General features: G+C 45.1%; 2 protein-coding genes and 1 long non-coding RNA gene across 6 annotated transcripts in view; 1 reads left to right on the top strand and 2 right to left on the bottom strand.

The window, feature by feature from the left end:
• WDR33 (WD repeat domain 33) overlaps nucleotides 1-14025 on the top strand; it is a 68826-nt gene extending 54801 nt beyond the window's left edge. For 2 of the 4 annotated variants that reach the window (XM_039727995.1, XM_039727994.1), the window contains exons 16-23: nucleotides 190-342; nucleotides 700-1746; nucleotides 5216-5318; nucleotides 5597-6059; nucleotides 9571-9737; nucleotides 9872-9964; nucleotides 10727-10912; nucleotides 13394-14025. In XM_039727995.1, the coding sequence (XP_039583929.1) occupies nucleotides 190-342; nucleotides 700-1746; nucleotides 5216-5318; nucleotides 5597-6059; nucleotides 9571-9737; nucleotides 9872-9964; nucleotides 10727-10912; nucleotides 13394-13623 (2442 nt within the window). In that variant the 3' untranslated portion in view covers nucleotides 13624-14025. Of the gene's footprint in view, nucleotides 1-189; nucleotides 343-699; nucleotides 1747-5215; nucleotides 5319-5596; nucleotides 6060-6141; nucleotides 9738-9871; nucleotides 9965-10726; nucleotides 10913-13393 lie in introns of those variants that run through there. The other 2 variants (XM_039727998.1, XM_039727997.1) reach the window with 2 other exon arrangements.
• Nucleotides 9804-17058, bottom strand: LOC120511229. Its single transcript, XR_005629687.1, has 4 exons — nucleotides 16605-17058; nucleotides 14052-14284; nucleotides 10704-10891; nucleotides 9804-9941 (listed from the first exon to the last, which is right to left on the bottom strand). It is a non-coding gene; the product is annotated as an uncharacterized LOC120511229 (long non-coding RNA).
• Nucleotides 17059-17070: 12 nt separating this feature from the next.
• SFT2D3 (SFT2 domain containing 3) lies at nucleotides 17071-17726 on the bottom strand. Its single transcript, XM_039727999.1, has one exon. It carries the CDS (start codon nucleotides 17649-17651, stop codon nucleotides 17223-17225), a length of 429 nt encoding a protein of 142 aa, XP_039583933.1. The 5' UTR covers nucleotides 17652-17726; the 3' UTR covers nucleotides 17071-17222.
• Between the last annotated feature and the right edge of the window lie 2492 nt (nucleotides 17727-20218).

The following is a 20218-nucleotide window of genomic DNA, read 5'->3' as shown; positions in this document are numbered from 1 at the left end:
TATTTTATTAAATACCTTCTATCTTGTTCTGTACCTGGGAAGAACTTATAAGATAAGGAGGTTTTATTCAGCATTGTTTTTGCTTTCAAGTATCTCTACTACAAAATGTTTTAGCATATCCATTTATCCTTTCTCATTGCAGCAATGTGTTGCACACAGAATTAATCTTGTGTTTCCTGATCTTTGTAGGCCTGGATGCAAAATAAAGTTCCTTTGCCTCCCCCACCTGAGCCACTGAATGATAGAAAGGAGGATATTAAGCTGGAGGAGAAAAAGAAATCACAGGCAGAGATTGAGCAGGAAATGGCAGCACTTCAGTACACAAACCCACAACTCCTGGAGGTGTGTATGTGTGGAAACACAGGGATTAACAAATTTGCTTTAGCCCTTTCTGTGACAGATTTGGACTTCAGCACTAAAGTGAGCAGCTTCCTGTAGCAGTTTCACCTGTTTGGATGTTTTCACTTTTTACAAAAAGCCATCTAATTGAACAGGGTATTGCAGTTAATGTGTGATGATGTGAAACCCTCAGTGAGGCCCCCACATCTCACTTTACCAGTGGGTCTCTTCAGTTAGTTATTGCTGTTAGTTACAAGGAAAGCATTCTTAAATTCCCATGAAATGGGATGACTGCTTCTGATTTTTAATTGAAACATTCCTCTGTGCTTAGTTGATTTTCTGTCTCTCTTTTTTGGACAGCAACTGAAGATTGAGAGACTTGCACAAAAGCAAGCTGAGCAGGTGCAGCCCCCGCCCCCAGGAGGATCTCTCCATGGACCTCAGCCTTTCCCAGGGCAAGGCCCAATGTCACAGATGCCTCAAGGGTTTCAGCAGCCCCTTCCACCTCAGCAGATGCCAATGAATATGCCTCAGATGGGACCTCCTGGTCCACAAGGACAGTTCAGACCTCCAGGACCCCAAGGACAAATGGGACCTCAAGGTCCATTACACCAAGGAGGTGGAGGTCCACAAGGGTTCATGGGACCACAAGGACCTCCAGGCCCCCAAGGGCCTCCACAAGGAATGCCACGGCCTCAGGATTTACACGGACATCAAGGAATGCAGAGACACCCGGGCCCTCATGGGCCAATGGGGCCGCCAGGCCCACAGGGCAGCGCTGGCCCACAGGGACACTTGGGACCGCAGGGCCTGCCCGGCTCTCAGGCTCATTTAGGACCACAGGGCCCGCCTGGCCCACAAGGTCACCTGGGTCCCCAGGGTCCCCCTGGAGGTCAAGGAATGCAGGGGCCACCTGGTCCACGAGGAATGCAAGGACCTCTTCCTCACGGCATGCAAGGAGCTCCGGGATCTCAAGGCATGCAGGGCCCTATATCTCAAGGGCCTTTGATGGGACTTAATCCAAGAGGGATGCAGGGTCCACCAGGACCCAGAGATAACCAGGGACCTAATCCACAAGGGATGATGATGGGTCATCCACAAGAAATGAGAGGTCCTCATATGCAAAGTGGTTTGCTAGGACACGGTCCCCAGGAGATGCGGGGCCTTCAGGGACCCCCGCCTCAAGGTTCAATGCTGGGACCGCCGCAAGAAATGCGTGGGCCACCCGGTCCTCAGGGCCAGCAGGGACCTCCACAAGGCTCTTTGGTGGGGCCTCAAGGAAACATGCAAGGACCTCAGGGACAGCCAAACCCTTCGAGGGGGCCGCACCCTTCCCAGGGCCCCCTGCCCTTCCAGCAGCAGAAAACGCCTCTGTTGGGTGATGGGCCTCGCCCCCCCTTCAATCAGGTACGTGGGGGGCTTTGGAACAAGGGGAGTTCTCAGAAGGTGGGACTGACAGCTGTCTGTGCAAGAGAAATGAGAGAATGGAGGTTGGGTATTCCTGGCAGGACTGAGGCCTCAGGAAAATGGAAGTGATGATGAAAAGGGTTCTGTAGCTTGGGAACGGCAGAAGGTGTCCCTGTCCGTGGCAGGGGGATTGGAAATAGGTGATCTTTAAGGTCACTTCCAACCCAAAATATTCATTATTCTATGACGGGTAACTGTGGAAAGGGATTATTGGGAATAGTAGTACAGAAACCAGTCTGCTGTGAAAATATGTCACCTTAAGAGAAACTCCTTTTTTTTTCTTATTTTTTTTAATTTAAAGACACTGAACTGTCCTAAGTGGGGTATTTCATTGGGAGCAGACAAGCACTAATAAAAGTCAAATTTCAAGAAACTGAACATAAGAAAAGTCATCTGTATTAATTAAAGCAAGGTATTGCCAACTCTCCGTTGTCCAGAGTAGTTAATCCAAACTATGGGATGGATTTACCATAGATGCTGACACACCTGGAACCAGCTTAGATCTGGGTGAACTTGACAGTTGACTCTAAGTGTAGAGGGATACAGAGGGACACAGCACTTTGCATTTTCTGCTCTCCTGCACACCACACAGAGCTCTCTCTGGTTATTGCCTCCCATAAGTTCCTAGCTGGATAGCACCAGTTCTTACTTTGTCTCATTTCGTTCAGTTCTTGGTGAATTTTGAAAGGGAAGCTGGGAAAAAATAATACATAATTGAAAAAAGAAAATGCATGGTGTTTTTTAACTAGAATTGTCTCTTTTAGACCTGCACTCAATAGTTTCAGTCAAGGCTTTAGACATGCAGAGTACTTAGTGTGTAGTCCAGTACCAATCACAATGAGGAATTGAATATTCCAATGAGCTGTAGCTCAGGGATTCCTTTTCAGATTGAAGCACAGTAGCCCACAAGTGGTGGGTTTATTTGAATATTTTTTCCTTACAAATCAATAATTCCCTCCAGAAGGCTGTTAATGTGCCACTGCTGCTGAGATTTCAAAAGTACCCAAGTTACACAAAGGAGTGCTGGTACCCCAACTATATAACTTAAACCAGCAGAGTTGTTTCTCATTGCTGTCCAGGGAGACTCATTTTTCTTTGAGAATAATTACCCTGTTTGTGGAGGGCTGTCCTTGTCTGCCCTTGCCACTGACACTTTGGAATTCAGCAGGGTGCTTTTGATGGGTGGCTGGTTATTTTCTTTGAATACTGCTATCCTAAAGGCTTTTACAGATACTTAAAAAATGGCATAGTGAGGTATTTTAACCCATTCTTCCTTGTGCACCTTTAGTATGGTAATGGCTTTTAAAAATTAACATATTATTAAATTTATGTCAGGTTTTGCTCCATTTTGCTTCTTTGTAATATGAATACAGCACAGTTCCTGTTTAAAAAGGCCCCATATGTGATTAAAAAAAAATAGACTTTAGTTTGTTTTGTGTTCTGGATTTCACTTTTTTCCTCTATAAACTTGTACAAATCACTTGTCTTCCTTTTCAGTAGCAGAAGTGTGTGAATATCTGCTTTATCAAGGGCTTGTGACAGTAACACAGAACAGTTACAGATAATTGCAAGGGTTAATCTCCATATCAAATACCACTGTTACCTGCCCTGCCTGTACACTGGATTTGCTGGGATGCACAAGGCCATTTTCAGCTTTTAGTAAAATACTCTTTCTAAACTCTGCATATTTCCCAGCTCAAGCCCAGTTTGAGGCCTGGAATGAATTTTGAAACAGAAATCCCATGAAAAGGCAGAGTTCTGTGTTCCCAGCTTGGCAAAGCATGGTTTGTTTGTAATCAAGGTTTCTGCTAAGGAGAGTTATTTACTGAGTGCTAAAAACTGCTGCTTTGGTTAAACACTTCCATAAATGGAAGAAGTTCCATAACATTTATTTTAAGTAAGCATCTGCTAAATATATGGGAAATGCTGGAACTCCAGCAAGGTTTTGCTCAGGAACAGCAGAATCACTGTGATAGCTGGCTCTTACCTAGTCAGAGGATGGATTTGTTCTGGACTCCAGTCAACATTCCATCACTAGGAAAGTATTTTTGGGGATTTTGGGGTTTTTTTTAATGGGCATTAAGCCAGATCTTTTATTTTGCTTATTTTTCCAACATTCTTACAAAATTAATCAATGCAAATATGAAGTTTGTAGTACATATTTGTGTGCTTTCTTGTGTTTATCACCTACATTGCAGTTGAATATAAATTTTTAATTTTAAACGATATTTCAAGACATGATGGGGTAAATGCACAAATAAACCTTCTTCTTCTCTGCAACCAGAAACAAAAAGGTAGTGTTTCTCAAAAATAAATGTAGAGCATTAAAATTATCTAACGTTGATTCATGGAGAAGTTAAGCAGTGTAATTATAACCCAGTGGTGTGCTGGAGTACAGGTCTTTAAGTATTTCCAGGCTGGTTCATATTTTTATTGTTGGGTTTTTTATCTGTGGTATAAATTCTGTACATGTCCCTTTTCAGTTCCAGTCACGCACAAACCCCAGTGAGGACTTTTTGTCAGCCCTGTGCTGTTGAAAGGCAGAATCAGAACATCATCCAAACACAGTTTTCCAGCCAGTGTCACCAGAGCAGGTCCTGTCAAAATCATTTGATGAGTCAGTGACAGCAGCTGAATTTAGAGACCATAATTTTATCCTTTAAAATTCACAGAAAACAAAAGAGAAAAAATAGCAAAAACCACTTATATACTTTATTTTTTCATTTGGGATCACATAAAGCACACAAAACTCTGCCCACTCTACTGCCTCTGCTTTTTTTTTATCCTAAAATGAAGAAAAATGAACTTTGCCATCCTGCTAAAAATGAAACTCATGTTAGCAACTTAGAGAGGTTTAGAGAAGAGGTTTCCTTATGGCCCTGTCATTGTCCCCTCATCTCAACATTCTTGATACTTATTTTTGTATATATAGTTTCTCTTTTTTGTTCATTTCCAAATGAAGTCTTTGGTCCGTGAAGAAGTTCTTTAACTGGCTGTAAATCAGTACCTGATATTTTTCAGACAAATTTACATATTTTCCTCAGGAAAATTCCTCTATTCCTCCAGAGGAACAGAATAATTGTATCAAATACTCAATAAATTCAATATATTCTTACAGAATAGTCATACTCGGGAAGAATATGAGCTTCATCATCTTTGGCTGTGACAGCTAAACTGTGAATAGCTGCCAAGCTGTTTCCTCTGAAATGCTGTGTTTCTCAGTGGCTGAAGCATTACTGATGTGAATGTCTGAAAGCTGAGGCTGAAACCATTGGAACATGAGCTGTTTCTGTTGTACAACCTGTGCAAATGCACACCTTGGGGAAAGAAAATTGTTTTGCACTCCTACAAACATTTTTAATTACTCACACATGGAATTCACCTGGCTTTTGTTCTCCCATGCTCACAGGATGGACAGAACCCGGGTCCTCCTCCTCTGATACCAGGCCTGGGGCAGCAAGGAGGACAAGGTCGTCTGGGCCCTCACAACCAGGGACCTGGTCTTAATAAAGGTAATTCCACATCTTGTCTGTTCTCCTGGGAGTCAGTGTGCTCAAAGAGGGGCTGTCCCAGTGCACTGCACCCAGGGAGAAATGGCTGCAGCACAGTGCAGGGCCTGGGCTGAGAGAAAAGCTTCTCTGGGCTGGGATATACAGGGAAAATTTCCCCAGAAATATTGTTTCATGTGAAAGGTATCCCATATGCTTTCTGGAACCGTATGAACTAGAGCATCCTGAAGTGATTTAGAAACAGTTCCACAAACCTGCTGTGCTTTTTCTTGCCCCTGAAGGCGATGCCCGAGGGCCACCCAACCATCACCTGGGCCCGCTGTCGGACAGGCGGCACGAGCAGAACAGCGGCGGCCCCGAGCACGGGCCAGAGAGGGGCCTGTTCCGAGGGGGGCAGGACTGGAGCGATGGCAGGGACAGCAGGGGCATGCCCGACAGGCGGGGACCTCACCCTGACTTCCACGATGACTTCGAGCGGCCCGACGACTTCCGCGATGATTTCCACCCAGACAAGAGATTTGGCCATCGGTTACGGGAGTTCGAGGGGAGAGGAGGCCCACCACTGCAAGAGGAGAAATGGAGGCGAGGGGGACCTGGGCCTCCCTTTCCTCCTGACCACAGGGAATTTGAAGGAGGTGGTTCCAACCGGGGCCCTCCTGGTGCTTGGGAAGGACGGAGACCTTCAGATGACAGATATCCACGGGATCCCGAGGATGCGCGCTTCCGAGGAAGGCGAGATGAGAGGTAAGAATAAATCCATTTCTCTTTCTTGGGGTGAAGGGTGAATGGAGGGAACTCTTTTATTCCTGGTTTCCTTTTCATTAAGGAGTCTATCTGTTTCAGATTTATAAACTGGAAACCAATAAGGAAATGAAAACTAATATACCTGAGTGTAGAGTCCATAAAAATCATTCAGTAATAGAAGAAAACTTGAAAAATGGTCATTGTACACAGCAGCTTCCGTGTCTTTAAACAGTAAGTAAAGAGAAGGGGGAAAGTTTTAGAGAAGATCCAGTGACACAGGATGAAGATCTGAGGCCGTTTTGATGAAAATTGAGAGGAGACTTAAAGGTTAAAGTGACAAACTTTTGAACACTAGAAGTGGATTTTGAGATTCTGTCTCCAGTCACAAACTACAGCATGACTGTAGAGACTGTAGGATGAGATGCAATGCCCTTGTGAGGAGCAGGAACAGTGATGTGACTGCCAGATAGAAGGGACAGACATACAGCATCTGTTGGACTGTCGAGACTATTTTTTCATATGTTTGCTTGTAGAAATTTTATTTCTCTTTCTGACTTATTTCTTAATGCCAAGCAAAGAACTCAAAATAATCTGATTTACTGCAATGTCCTTGTCATTGCTCACAATCTCTGAATAAATCACCAAGGGATAAATTTGCATTTAGTTACCAATGTAAATATGGAGGAATTAATGCTGTCTCTGAAATGAATTATCAGCAAAATTGCTCCAGATTTATGTTAGTTTAATTAAATGAAATTTGGCCTCCAAGGTCTAAGCCTCTCACTGACCACCAACTCTCTATGTATCAGAACATGTGCTTGTTACAAATATGCTGTGGTCTCCACATAATGTGAATTTTGTGTGTTTTAGTTGCCTTTTTAATCATTTTCTTACATTCCTTTTACTTTGCATCTATACAGCTCTTCTTTTAGCTATTTTCTACCTAGCTCTGTAAGATGTAACTTCCTTTTGTGTGAAGAGTATGAAAAGAAATGAACAGTAACTTAAAGAAGGTAACAATTAAAGCCATTTTTAAAAAGTAAAGCCAGAGAAAATCTAGTTGGATGGTCCAGTGGTCCAATGGTCTGCATCACAGAACTCTAAAAGACACAGCAGACAAGAATTTTAGAAGCTCAGTAGAGATTTTTCAGATCTTATATTGAAAATGTTTAGGGGCTGGCAAATATTTTATTACGGTCCTGATTTTTAAAAAGCTTCAGGAAGGGAAACAAGAACCTTGTGACCTGCAAATCTGACTTTTGAACTATAAGAGTATTCTGTTTACCAGAGTACAAGTGTTTGCCCAGAGAGTTTGAAGTGAAATGGCACAAGGCTCTAAAAGGCTCACTGTGCTGGTAAATTTGATAATTTTCTTGGAATGAAGGTGAACTAGGTGCCATTTACTGCAGATGCTGTGGTGGACTTAATCCCAACCACTCGTTTAGCTGACTTGGTTTGAAATTGAGATTGTAACTGGTTTGATCAAGCATGAGAGGCAAATGTGTGTATGTGTGTTTCTCTCTAATTTCCCATCCTTTTCATCCCTGTCCTGTTCTTACTCTGTATCAACATGATGCTTCTACTGCAGAGACCTGCCTCTTCCTGCCTGCTAACCTGCACAGTGTGTAGTTGTGTACAGTAAGGTCCTAGGCCTCGGGGAAGAAGATGTGAGAGCAGTCAAACAGAACTGAACCCGAAGCAAGGCAGGGCTTTATGTGTGACTGATATGGAAAGGCAAATAAGGATATCCATAACACAATATTAGGAGCTGTGGCTGTGTCAGGCATAGGTACCGTAGATTTCAAAAGTCAACTGTGTCCATGAGTTGCCTGAAATAGGAAGGGCCCTGTTCCTGCAGCCCTGGGGCCTCGTGTTGAAAATCTTGGTAATTTCCAAGCTAAGTTGAATCACACCATATCAGTATTAAAGCAGGAGGCCCTCTAAGAAACCTCTAGAGGACTGTGCTCTTTCAAGGCTAAACAATATTGCTCTGTGATTATTTGAACCATTTGTACCTGAAACTGTTGAGGCTGTTTTCCCAAACCATCCAGGTTAATGTAAATGGTTCATGGTCCATCCAAAGCACTCCTCCATCCACTGTTGTACCTGTACAGGCACAGCAGCCTCCTCTCTGTATTGTGTTTGTTTTCTGGGAGGTGGAGACAGACCTATTGTTTTTTATTAAAAACAATGTAAAAGTTTAAAAAATATTGTATTGTGTTATGACTACTGTTAAAATATTTAAATTTGTAATTAAAAGGTTAATGTTGTTAAAATTCTAAATAAAAGTATCTAAAGTTTTGCTTGTAATAGGATGCACTGTGTCGTTAATGAGCTGGGGAAGGGGACGCTGCACACAGCCAACACCACGGGAACACTGCTGTGCTTCCAGTGCAGCCAGAGTGCAACTGGGAGCACTGGGGAGGTGGGAGGCTTCTGTCACTGGGCAAGAGAGCTCCACAGCGTGTGCTGTCACCGAGGGTGGGCAGAGTAGCGTGGGGTGGCACGGTGGGGACACCAGTGTGCCTGCACCACCTGAGCACCTCAGCCGGGCTGTGACAGACAGGCGTCCTCGCAGGGCAGGGCTGAGCTTTGCAAAGCCTCCAGGTGTTTGAACTGCTGGTGTCAGGAGCAGAGCTGCTAGTTATTCACACAGCCAGCTGCAGGCTTACCTGGCATGGCACTGACAGCTCAGGAAGAGCCATTCTCCTCTCTGAAGAGCTGGACAAGGCCCCCAGCGTGGTGCTGGAGGAGCTGTACTCAGCTAAGATGCTGTGCAGAACCCAGTTGTAACAAATTCCTGCAGATGCCCTTGGTACTTACTAGACAGCAGTTATCAACTTCAGGCTCATAATTACATTTTGCAACACAAAATTCATTACTGCAGTTGGATAAACTGCTCTTCAGGTTGCAGAATGCCACTGTGCACTGTTCAGCCATCACTGTGCCTACAGATCCAAGGGTAGTCTAGATGCATTTGCTAAAACTGTAAACTTTGAAGAATGGAATGAAAAGGAGAATTGTCTGGCAAAAGAATCATAGAACTAATAGGAATGAGATCCTGTAATATTTTGTTATAGCCATGAGTCTCATTGCTTCTATGTTTTCAGTTTGTTTTATGATGGAAATGGAAAGGAAAAAAGGGGAATGTAAGAGCATCAGAGTTAAGGGGAACTCACACTTTGCCTTGCCTTACCTCACCTTGTATCTATCATCACTCATTGATTGTTTTTCCCACCTTTTCATTAAATGAATGCAATGTGTTTAATAATATTTTTCTTGTATGAAAAGCCAACATAATCAGTGGAAGGAAATATGAGAGGAAGATTACAAAGCTTACTATCAAAGTGCTCAAAGGCAGAAATGGGCACTTTCCCACCTACAAATCCTGTTCTAGTACCTGTATGTGCTGTAGCATTAAGTGAAACAGTTTAGGAATGAGTTGATAATTAAACTGAAGCTGCCTCAGTGATGCCTAAAAGCCACATTTGTATCCTGTTCTTTGTTGTAGCTTCCGAAGAGGAGGACCCTCGAGACACGAGGGCCGGGGGCCCAGGGGCAGAGATGGTTTTCCTGGCCCTGAAGATTTTGGGCCAGATGATGCTTTTGACTCTCCAGAGGAGAACTCCAGAGGAAGGGACCATGGTGCTCGGGGGCGAGGTCGAGGTGCTCTGAGAGGTAAGGGGAATGTTCTTCCACACAGAAAGAAATGCAGGGCTGAGGAAGGAAAGGCACTTCTTGGGCAGGTGACATGATTTTCATGAATACAATGTCTCTTCTCACTCCTGTCCCCTGCTTCTCTTACTGCTCAGGAGCTCGGAAGGGTTTGCTTCCTACTCCAGACGAGTTCCCACGCTTTGAAGGAGGGAGGAAACCAGAATCCTGGGATGGAAACAGAGAACCAGGTAAAAAATTGGGTGAGGTTTGTAGACTTCCACAATATAATAACTTTTAAAAAATATTTTTAAAATAATGCCTTTTTCCTGTACCTCACGTGTTTGTTACCAGTATTTTACCATGAGAAAAGCTAAATGCAGTTCTTTGGTCTTTTAAATTTAGGAAAAAAGAACTATACAGAATTTAACTGTCTCTAAATACAGCTGTCTTATTGAATAGAAGTGATTGTGGCCTCAAAGCCTTGATTTTCAGTTATATTCTTGTACAGTCCAGAACTGCCTGGGCAGTTGTCACCTCTGGATGACTGAATCACGTCATGGGGGTTTTTTTAATATCTTTATTAATGCCAACAGTAATCTTTCTCTGTGTTGGTGTCTTTTCAGCTGCAATGTCTGACAGCTTATATTTGCAGTTGTCTTACTAAAGGCAACCCCATATGGGGCCAGACAGAACTGTAGAATGTCATGGAAAACAAAGCACAGATGGCACATGAATAAATGAAGGTGTGATTGTCTCTAAAATATATGGAAGCATTTTATACTGGAAAGAACACTTTACATCTGCCACACTTTTCTTTCCCATCATCTTCAGAATCTGTTTTACCTTTAGCTTTTTTTACTAAAAAATGGGACAGAGGAGAAACTTTACATAATTTTAACTTCAAACTGTGTGCCAAACAGTGTGGGCAGTTTGTAAATTTGTGTGGCTGCCTTCAAAAATGAAGAGTAATGATCCAATGAACATTACTTATCCTGTGTTTTCGTGCACAGGTCCTCGTCCAGATCACCCTCCTCATGATGGGCACTCTCCAGCCAGCAGAGAACGTTCCTCTTCACTCCAGGGCATGGACATGGCCTCACTGCCACCACGGAAACGGCCCTGGCACGACGGACCGGGAACCTCTGACCACAGGGACATGGATGCTCCAGGTGCACCTCCAGAGGAGAGGGGCAAAGGTAAAAACCCCTTTCATTAGAACCCTTAGTAACACTGGCATGTGTTTTCAGTAGTGAGTGTATCCAGAACTTCCCTGTTCAGAGGGGATGAAGCTGAGCTGGTAAATGGCTGATTTTATCAGCTGGGAAGTTAGAGACCAGTCTTACAGGAACATAAGAACAGAGGGATTTTCAAACATCAAATCCAGATCTTGTCTCCAGCATCACAGAACCCCCTTCTTTATTGCCCTGTTCAAAAGTAATTGGTTTTTGGTTCCCTGTTACTCAGCTGGAAAACTCATTAAGAGCATTTTTCCCTCATTTTCAGAATAGTTGTTTATTAATATTAATGTTTGTGATGTTACTCTTTAACTCAAATATAAGAACATTGAGCCTGGAGTGATATGTCCCTGAAGTGCTCTCTAAACCTCTGAAGATCTGACTTACTAAAACGTTATATTTAATGGCTTTCTAGTTACCTTTTGTGTACTTCTCTATTGCTTTAAGAATCATATAAACTTTTGATATACACAACATCCATGGACAGACCTCTAAAACTTAATTGAAGTAGACTATGCTTTAAAAAAAGAGGGAAAATGTTTTTCCCTTAATCTACGCTTATCATTCACTAATTTAATTCGATGTCTTGTGATGTAATTAAGTTAAATGTTGGTTCCTGTTATTACTGAATGCCACCTCTGACTGCACTGAACTCCACCACTTCCAGCCTGAACCAGCTCTTCTCCAAGTCAGAGCTCTGATTTCTTTATTTTTTCTAGAAATTGTTGTCTCTCACTATCCTTGTTACTCTGTATGTGATATTTTGAGTTTTAAATTATCCTTTTCTAAATTAAATGAGGTAACTGGGAATTGCACACACTATTTAAGATGTGGTCTAACCATGGATTTCTACAGTTCTCTTGTATTTGTTCCACTTTCTCCATTCCTTCCTAGCAGTTCCTGGTGTTGTAGTTCCCTCTAAGTGGTCCCATGCTACTGTAACCCACAGAACACATTCTTTTGGAGTCAGTGCTAGCATCACAGCAGTTCTTGATCCTGTTTCTTACAGATCCCAGGACTTCTGTTCTCTTGTGTAAATATTGTCTTTCTTCAATGTCCTCACATTGACCAAGCACTGTCAGGTAGTGAGCAGTGACAAACATCCTTCTCATTTCCTTCCAGATGCTGAGCTGGCAGCCTGCAGCTGAATTTGCTGCTGTTAGACTGCACAGCTTTGTCTCTGATGCCACTGAACACTGAATCCCAGCCCACCACTGTCCCCAAGCTCATTCAGTTTTAACTGCTTATCACTCTTCCTCTGCATGGACTCTGTTCCCAGGTTTTATCATTCCTTCACAGATGTTTTGAATGAAACTCTGCTGATAAACTTCTCTACCAGTATTTTTCCTTCCATATCTACATGCTGTAGTTCTCAATTTAGCCAGCATCTATCAAATCTCTTAGGATTCCTTTTCCAGCTTCAGTAATGATTGTGATAACTCAGATTGTGAGAACTCAGATTCTTTGTTAAACTCAAAACAATTGTTGTCCAGGCACAAGTGTGGTAATTAACTCATCATTTAGAATGATGGCAGAAAGCCTGATAAACCATGAACAATACTTCTTCATATGTGGGCTACATCACTTTCAGTTGTATTGGTAAAGTTCTTTGAAGATTAAAACTTCATTAATGTTTCTGTGAAACAGTTTGGTGACTGTTTTACATGGAATCATCCACAGTCAACAAAAATCACTCCTGCTTAAGTGCAGCAAAAATACCTGAATTTAGCTGTAGTAGGTGTCCTTAAAACAAGGTTATCACTGATTTTGTTTTCTCAAAATACTACTACTTATTTTAGGCTAATTAATTGGGTTGGAGTTTTTTGTTGTTCATATCAAACTTATCAAAACCAAAAAGGTATGTGAGAATTAGAAAATTCTATTCTGTGAGAATTAGAAAACTCTGTTCCTGGCAGTAAGAGCTTGAGTACTTTTTTTTCCAGGTTAGTAGTAAAATAAAGCATTTTTCCTTTATTTTTAGCAAAAAATTGGAACAAAACAGTAATGTTACTCATGATCTTCACCATCGGCCTCAACTGTCTCAATTGTCAACACTGCTATGTCTCTGTTTAGGGTTTATAAAAAGTATTTTGCAGTAAAAACAGAGAGAACAGAACCCCAGTGTTGAAGCACCAGAACTGGCAGTTCTGAGGAAAAGCTATCACTATTCTGAATTCATTTCAGTGCCTGCTGACAGTATCAAATGTAAGCTCCTTTAATTCCCAAGGAATTGCTTGATTGTTGTCTGTTTTCTTAACTGTAATGGAGACACTTAATCTGTACAACAAAATTGTACTGAGGCAAGAGACATAAAATTGCAGATCTCAGCTACAGCTGGTTTATGAACGATGACAGCACAGCAGAAGCAGCTCAATATCTGGCATGTCTGAGAAGAGACTCAGCTCAAACTTCCACCAGTAACTGGTTGTGCTTCCTTTGCAGGACGAGCAAATTCGGGACCTTCACAGAGAGCGCCAAAATCTGGGAGGTCCAGTTCTCTAGATGGAGACCACCACGATGGATTCCACAGGGAGGAAGCCTTTGGTGGAGGCCCTGGGGCAGGCAATAACCCTTCTCGAGGAGGAAGGAGCAGCAGCAATTGGGGAAGAGGAAATAACATGAACTCTGGCCAGTCCCGGAGAGGAGGATCTCGGGGCGGACGAGGCCGATAGAAGAGGCTTTGACTGGGTCATGCCCAGTCCTTGTGGGACAATATTTAAATAGACTGCTACTCTGGACTCACCTGCAATGCCACGAACCTGGATTCTTAACTGGGATAACTGAATGTGCATTAGTTCCTAACAAGGGTCTTTCTTTTCCTGAATCAGTCCTTTGCCTCTGGCTGCAATATTGTAGCTACCTTTGTTTTGTTCTTTCCACTCCCATTCCCCTCACTTTCTTTTTTTGTCAAGAGCTGGAATTTCTTTTTAAGTGTTGTGGAACATGGGGCATCTCCACAGATTTCAGTTCACCTCCAGACAGAAACTTGTTTCTATATGTACAGTTTGTCAAAGAGTTACATTGGTTTTGTATGAATACAGAATGTAATTTGCGCAAAAATTATCAAAAAAAAATCAACAGTGTGTGATTCTTTACTCACCTATTCCTACAGAGGGTTGCATTTAGGCAAACTTGTGTTTCAGATGGAGCAACAGTACTACCTCCTGAAATCTCAGCCATTTCAAATACTGAGAGCTGATTCCTGGTTTTTGGTTTATCATGTACAGAGAAGTTTCATTTTCACCTTTAGCCACAGCTGTCTACAGATTACAATGGTGCTGAGGTCCAAATTCCAAAATGCAGGCAATCCCCACTGCTTGCTAGTCTGCCATCCTGAAACAGAAAAGAGTGGAATAGTGTTTAGAACAAGTTGTCAAAGACGTAGTGTGAGTTACATAACCTGGATCCTAACACAGACATCACAGCAAAGAGTGGCATTCTACACTAGGCTAGCCACCAATATTTGCTCAGAACAGCATCTGTTTATAGAAATTGAGGAACTTTAGCAGTTTGACTGGTATGTTTTACAGCAGCTGTGTGACACATTGTTTAAAGCTATGGGTGTTCAGCAGAGTCTGGTGCATTAATTGCTGAGGTGCAATTCATCACTTCCAGAATAAGGTTTTTTTAAGTGTTTTTCTCTTTAGGATATTGTTACCTGGTTTTACTAAAGGAGGGAAATGAGGAGGAGGGGTTATTCCCATTTCCCACATTTCATAATAAAGCTGCTTACCAACCCTGAGTTTGTTTTCCCCATAAATCATTCCTATTAATTGTCTCCAGTCACCATGTTATCAGAAGGCTCCTTTAACACCTAAAGCCTCAGTGAAAATGTTATCACGTAAGTACTTATTCTACAGGCACCCCTCAGGAAGGTCCTGCATTGAAAGTAGAGCATATAAAGAAAAATCCCTCTCTCCTGCCTTGAATTTCAGGATGAGACTCAGTTCTAGAGGCTGCTGCAACCCAGCAACACCAGAGCTGTTGCATCTTCTCACAGGCAGGTTCACCAAAAACTGGCTCAAGTCCTGATGTCTCATCTTCCTTAAAGACACCAAAGCACAGATGCTCAACTGCTGTTCTCTTGGTTCAGTCAGTCACTTTTTACTTGGTTTTTAATTTGTGGTGTATCAAATCACATTTGAAAATTGTAACTGATCATCAGCCTATAAAATCCTTGGTATGGGGGTCAGGAGAGACAGAAGGGTCTAAAAGGAATTAACTAGAAACAGCTGAGATGCATCTGATATGACACAGTTTGTCCCTGGAGAAAAAAAGCTTTTTAGCTCTATCTGAAGGTCTTTGGGTGTATGTCTGGGAGTTGGGATTTTTCCTGAAGTTTTTATGAGAAATACTGAGTTCATCATTGGCAAAGAGGAAAGCTTGCCCTCTTTTTTAATTTAGCAAGCCTGATACATGTTTAAGGGGCTAAAGGAGGTCTAATACTTAGACTATTTAGAGAATGAGCTGTAGGCTTTAATTAAACCACAGTCCTCTACCAAAACAAGTTTATGTAACAAGAGAAAAACCAGCTTTATCTAAACAACTTATATTTCCTCTGATGATTGGTTAATTCCTTAAACAATTATGGTACTTAATGTTAAATAACACTCTTCAAGGGGCAGCTTTTTAAATGGAGTTTTGAAGTATTTCATAATCATATGCTCAAAAAGTCCTAAGAAAATTTGATAATTAGATACAGTTTCTACAAAATCTTGGAAGGTAACACCATAGCAGAAGAGACAGAAGCAGCTTCCCAGTCTGTGATAGCAAGACCCACTCTTACTGGGAAATTGGAACAGCTATTTAATGGGAATACTTCTGTATTCCTCAGGTCGTGTTATTTTACCAGTGCTGCACACAGACTCTTATGCTCTGCCTGTTAGTTCAAAAGTAGTCTCAGATTTAATTTTACACTGCTGTTAGGAATAAAATTAATTTTATATACTGTAACTTAGAAATTGTAAAAACAAGAGAGCTAATTTAATGCTATTCTCATAGCTCTGATCTACATTCTTAATGGAAAAAGTGACCATTAGTGAAATGTCTATACTGACAACTGGACACAAATAGTTTTATTAAAGCAATCTGTGAACACTTAAGCACGCCCTTTAACAATTTCAGTTTAATTCAGAAAAGTATTTGGTAAATCTTAAAACTAAATATGATAGCAGGTGAGTATTGCAGTGGCTTTGTTTTCTCCATGAGGCACAAATGCTCAGTGAGAGCTCCCTGGGGGCTCTGTGAGGTGAGGCCCGGTGTCCCATTTCCTTGCACGGTGCAGCACCCAGCCCAAACGGGAGCACCCAGCTCTGTCAGCCTGAGTTCAGCACCTCCTAGGGCAGCTCAGTTTCTGCACTGGAGCAGAGCTCCAGTTACTGGCAAATCTATTTCTGAAGGTCAGGCTGGGATAAATAAGCAACTCCTGCCCAAGTTCAGAGAGCAGTATCTATACACAAAAGTAAAGTTCTAAGGGTGGGAGCTCCCGTTTTAAAGCCCAGTTTGGTCCCTTACAGCAGCACCTGCAAACGCCAATGCTCTTAACCAACATGAGCACTTTGCATCCTCTCATCATCATGCAGGAACACCCCCTCCCGTACAATTATGGGCAGTGCTTGTGACCCACAGCCCCAGGAAAGTTTGTTTCACTTACTGGATGGTTATTTTAAAGCTGCTTTATAGAGAGAAATGCAGTTCAGTGGCCAGAGTCTTCGTATTCACCACTGGTCTGAGGTGACAGCAAAAACAGTATGTGTTCATAGTGTAGGGGTCAGCACAGAATGAGGTAACACCAGTTAATTTTTCAATGTTCTCCCCTAGCCTCGATGGCGTTTTGCTAAATCATCCTCGTGTTTCGGCATCCGACAGCCTTGCGCACCTCAGCCGCTCCTCAGCACGGGCGATCCACGATGACGCCGCACGGCTCCGGTCTCTGCAGCAGCCGCGGTCCCAGGCCGGGGGCAGGAGCGGGATGCCGCCAGCTCCCCACCCAGAGGAGGAGCGCTGCCGAGCCGCGCCGGGGAGCGGACAGCGCGGTACGGCCAACAACGAGCTCGGCAGGCTGACACCGCACACGGCACCCCGGGGCCGCTCCGGGCTGCCGGCCCCGCTGCTGCTGCTGCTCCAGCGTGGCGAGGAGAACGCGCCGGGCCGCGGAGAAGAGAAGCGGCGTGCCCGCCCTGGGAGCCGGCCGGCGACAGCGCCAGGCTCCGGCCCCGTGTGCGAGGCGCTCCCGCGGGGCCGCGCCGGGCTCCCAGAGGCAGCGGCGGGCTCACAGAGGCAGCGCGGGCCCGCGCAGCAGCGCGGCGGCGCCCAGCGCGCACAGCGAGCCCAGCGACCAGAGCAGCGCGAACTTGCGGGCGCGCAGCAGCAGCAGCGGCGCGCACAGCCCCGCCAGCCCGAAGCACAGCGCGGCCAGAAGCACGCAGAGCCCGCTGCCCGCCAGCCGCTGCCAGCGCGACAGCCCCGCCAGCCACGGGTCCTCCTCGCCCGCCCAAGGCCACACCGTGGCGCCCGGGGCACTGCCCGGCGGGAACGGGCTCAGCGCGCCCAGCCAGGCCCGCAGCCCGCCGCCGTCCCCCGCCTCCTCCTGCGAGCCGCCGGCCGCCGGCGGGGCGGGCGCCGCGCCGGGAGCGCTGGCGGCGGCAGCAGCCTTGGACTGCGCGAGGTACTCGTGCAGCTGCCGGCCCAGGTCCGCCATGGCGGGGTGGCACCGCGCGCTACACCGCTCCCGCCGCCCGCCCCGGCGCCGCCATTTTCCCGGGCAGGGGCCACATCCGGGGCACGGCACAACACGCGGCCGCAGCCCGGGGGAGCGGCGCGCATGCGCCGGGGGCCGTGAGGCGCAGGGCGCTTGCGCGGGGATCGTGGGGGCTGTGAGGGCGATGGGGGACAGGGGTCTGTGAGGGCTGGGAAGGCTCTGCAGACTGCCAGGGCTCTGCGCTGTGAGGGCTATGTGAGCTGTCTAGGGCTGCGGTGTCCCTGAGGCCTGAGTGGGTTGTAAAGGGCTACAAGCCTGGGATTAGCCTGTCAGTGATTGACAGGCAGGACTAAAAGTGATTGACAGGTGGGATCAGCCCCGGAGATTGATTGACAGGCGGTACTAAGAGTAATTGAGATGTGGAGCCGTACACTCAGAGTGATTGATGGGCGGGGCCAAGGGTGATGGGGGCAGGCTTCACAGGCAGGGCCACGGGAGTGCCCCTCAGCTAGCGGGGCACCGGAGCTGTCCTCTGTAGCCAGGCTTCCGTGCCTGAAATTGGGATTCCGCCTCCCAGAACTGAACATCCGAGGATTACTCGCAGACAAAAGCTGCCAGACTGACCGGTCTCACTGGCCTTGGCTTCCCGGGGATGGGCTCTCCTGCCCCACAGACACTGGGGTGCCAGGCTTTCCTTCCTGTGGAAAAGGGCCGTCCTTCACGGCCAGGCACCCAGGGCTGAAAGTGGGATTGCACCTCTGTAGCAGCACATCTCGCCCCACACAAGAGCTTATCTGTTGCTTTTTAACTGGTCAGATAACTCAAGCAGGACAAGCTGTCTTGTATTGAGTCATTTTGGTGCCATGGGTTTAACACTGGTCTGGCATCTGGAAGATAAAGCTGAATTTCTGACTGACAGACACCTCACTTTATAAAAGCTACACCAAACTTTGACAAAGCAGAAATTTTCTGTGCTTTTCCTGGAAATGAGTAGAGTTTCTCCCACAAGCAGGGCTGCCTGCTTTGCAGTTACTCCCCTGAAGGTTAAGTGAAAGGAACGTGTGTACTTTATCATCATTTCAGTGATCAGTTACATTTGACTCCTAATCAACACTATTTATTTTGCTAGCTTTAGTATAGGTACCTTGATGTCCTGCACTGTTTTGTGTTACGCTGTAATCTCCTTGTACTAGTTTGTAGTACCAAGAATTGCTCCCAGACAGAAGTTGCCAGGGCATGTGGGTCCCACAGGCCTTGACTTCCCCTGGGCTGCCTCTCATCTGTGCCTGAAACACTGGGGCTGTGTGCTTTCCTTACCATGGAAATGCACTGTCGTTCTCACCTAGGAGTCCATGGCAGAAATTCTGAATGCCCCTGTACATCCAAGGATTTCTCCCAGATGAAAGCTGCTGGGACAAATGGGTTTCCTGGACCTTTCCTCCCCTGGGCCACCTCTGACCTGCACCTAAAGTACTGGGCCTATGTGCTCTCCTTCCTGTGGAAATCAACTGTAATTCCCATGCAGGAGCCTGTGCTGGAAATTTGATTTGCACCTCCACGAGTGCCATGTGCTGGAGAGCTTCTGTGCAGATACACTGTTGTGCAGCACAGTAAACTGACATTTCAGACTGTGATGCTACATGAGGCTGAGAATTAACCTGCAGAGCACCATGCTTTAAAGCTGCAAGAGGAGAGTGGCTGCCACAACTGCCTTCCAAATTGTGGTTGTCAGCTGTAAGGGACAGGTCACGAACACTATCTGTGCTGGCAGGGGTTCCCATTTGAGACTTGTGTTGAAAGAATTTCATTTAGCTATAGACTCTGAGATTCAGCAAATGTTGTGGTAGAAAGCTGAGAAGAAAACAACAATACTGCACCGGTGTGTTTGGCATGGCTTACAAGAGGCAAGGGGAAGCTGCAGACCAGCACTGGTTCAGCAAGCTGTTTGTGTCTCAACATTTAACTTACACCCTGTGAAAAGCAACCCCACTTTGGAGTCATGAATTTTCCTGCTCAGCCTCATGTGCCATCACATTCTTTCACTCTCCAAAACCCAGCTTCAAAACTTAACATGTCCAGCAATGTTCTCCTACTCTGGGTCTTAAACCAAAAAGTAAGCACTGGCCTTCCCTTTCCCCTTGCAATCTCACAGAGTCCAGTTACAAAACTAGGAATGTTCAGCAGTTTGTACCCTGGAAAAGGTTCTAGAGGAGAAAGAGGCCGTGCTGGAATTCGCTTTTCTTTTGCAGCTTATAAACTGCCCAGCCAAGAGTGAGACGATTCGTCTTCCTTCCCAGCTTTATGCAGGATGACATTCTTTCAGTCTCCAAGATTCAGGATCCCAAATGGAACCCCTACACCAGCTGCTCCCACTCTAACAGGGGGAGGCGTGACTGTCACCTGCCACTGTCAGCGCTCACAGAGCACACCACACGATGGCGGTGTGTACTTGCAAAAGACGGAAAGTCACCTTTTCTAGCTCTAAACCCCCTAAAATGCAGATCCAAGTTCAAAACGTCACTGCTCTCAAACTGAGTCAGGACAGAAAGATTTCACTGACCTTCCCC

Source organism: Passer montanus, unplaced genomic scaffold (assembly GCF_014805655.1).
Source record: "Passer montanus isolate IOZ18808 unplaced genomic scaffold, ASM1480565v1 scaffold63, whole genome shotgun sequence".
Taxonomy (NCBI): domain Eukaryota; kingdom Metazoa; phylum Chordata; class Aves; order Passeriformes; family Passeridae; genus Passer; species Passer montanus.
The sequence above is the reverse complement of the archived record's forward strand: the minus strand, read 5'-3'. Positions and strand labels throughout refer to the sequence as shown.

Bases quoted from the DNA above. Each gene is read 5' to 3' on its own strand.
- SFT2D3 (XM_039727999.1), bottom strand. From the start codon at position 17,651: ATGGCGGACCTGGGCCGGCAGCTGCACGAGTACCTCGCGCAGTCCAAG.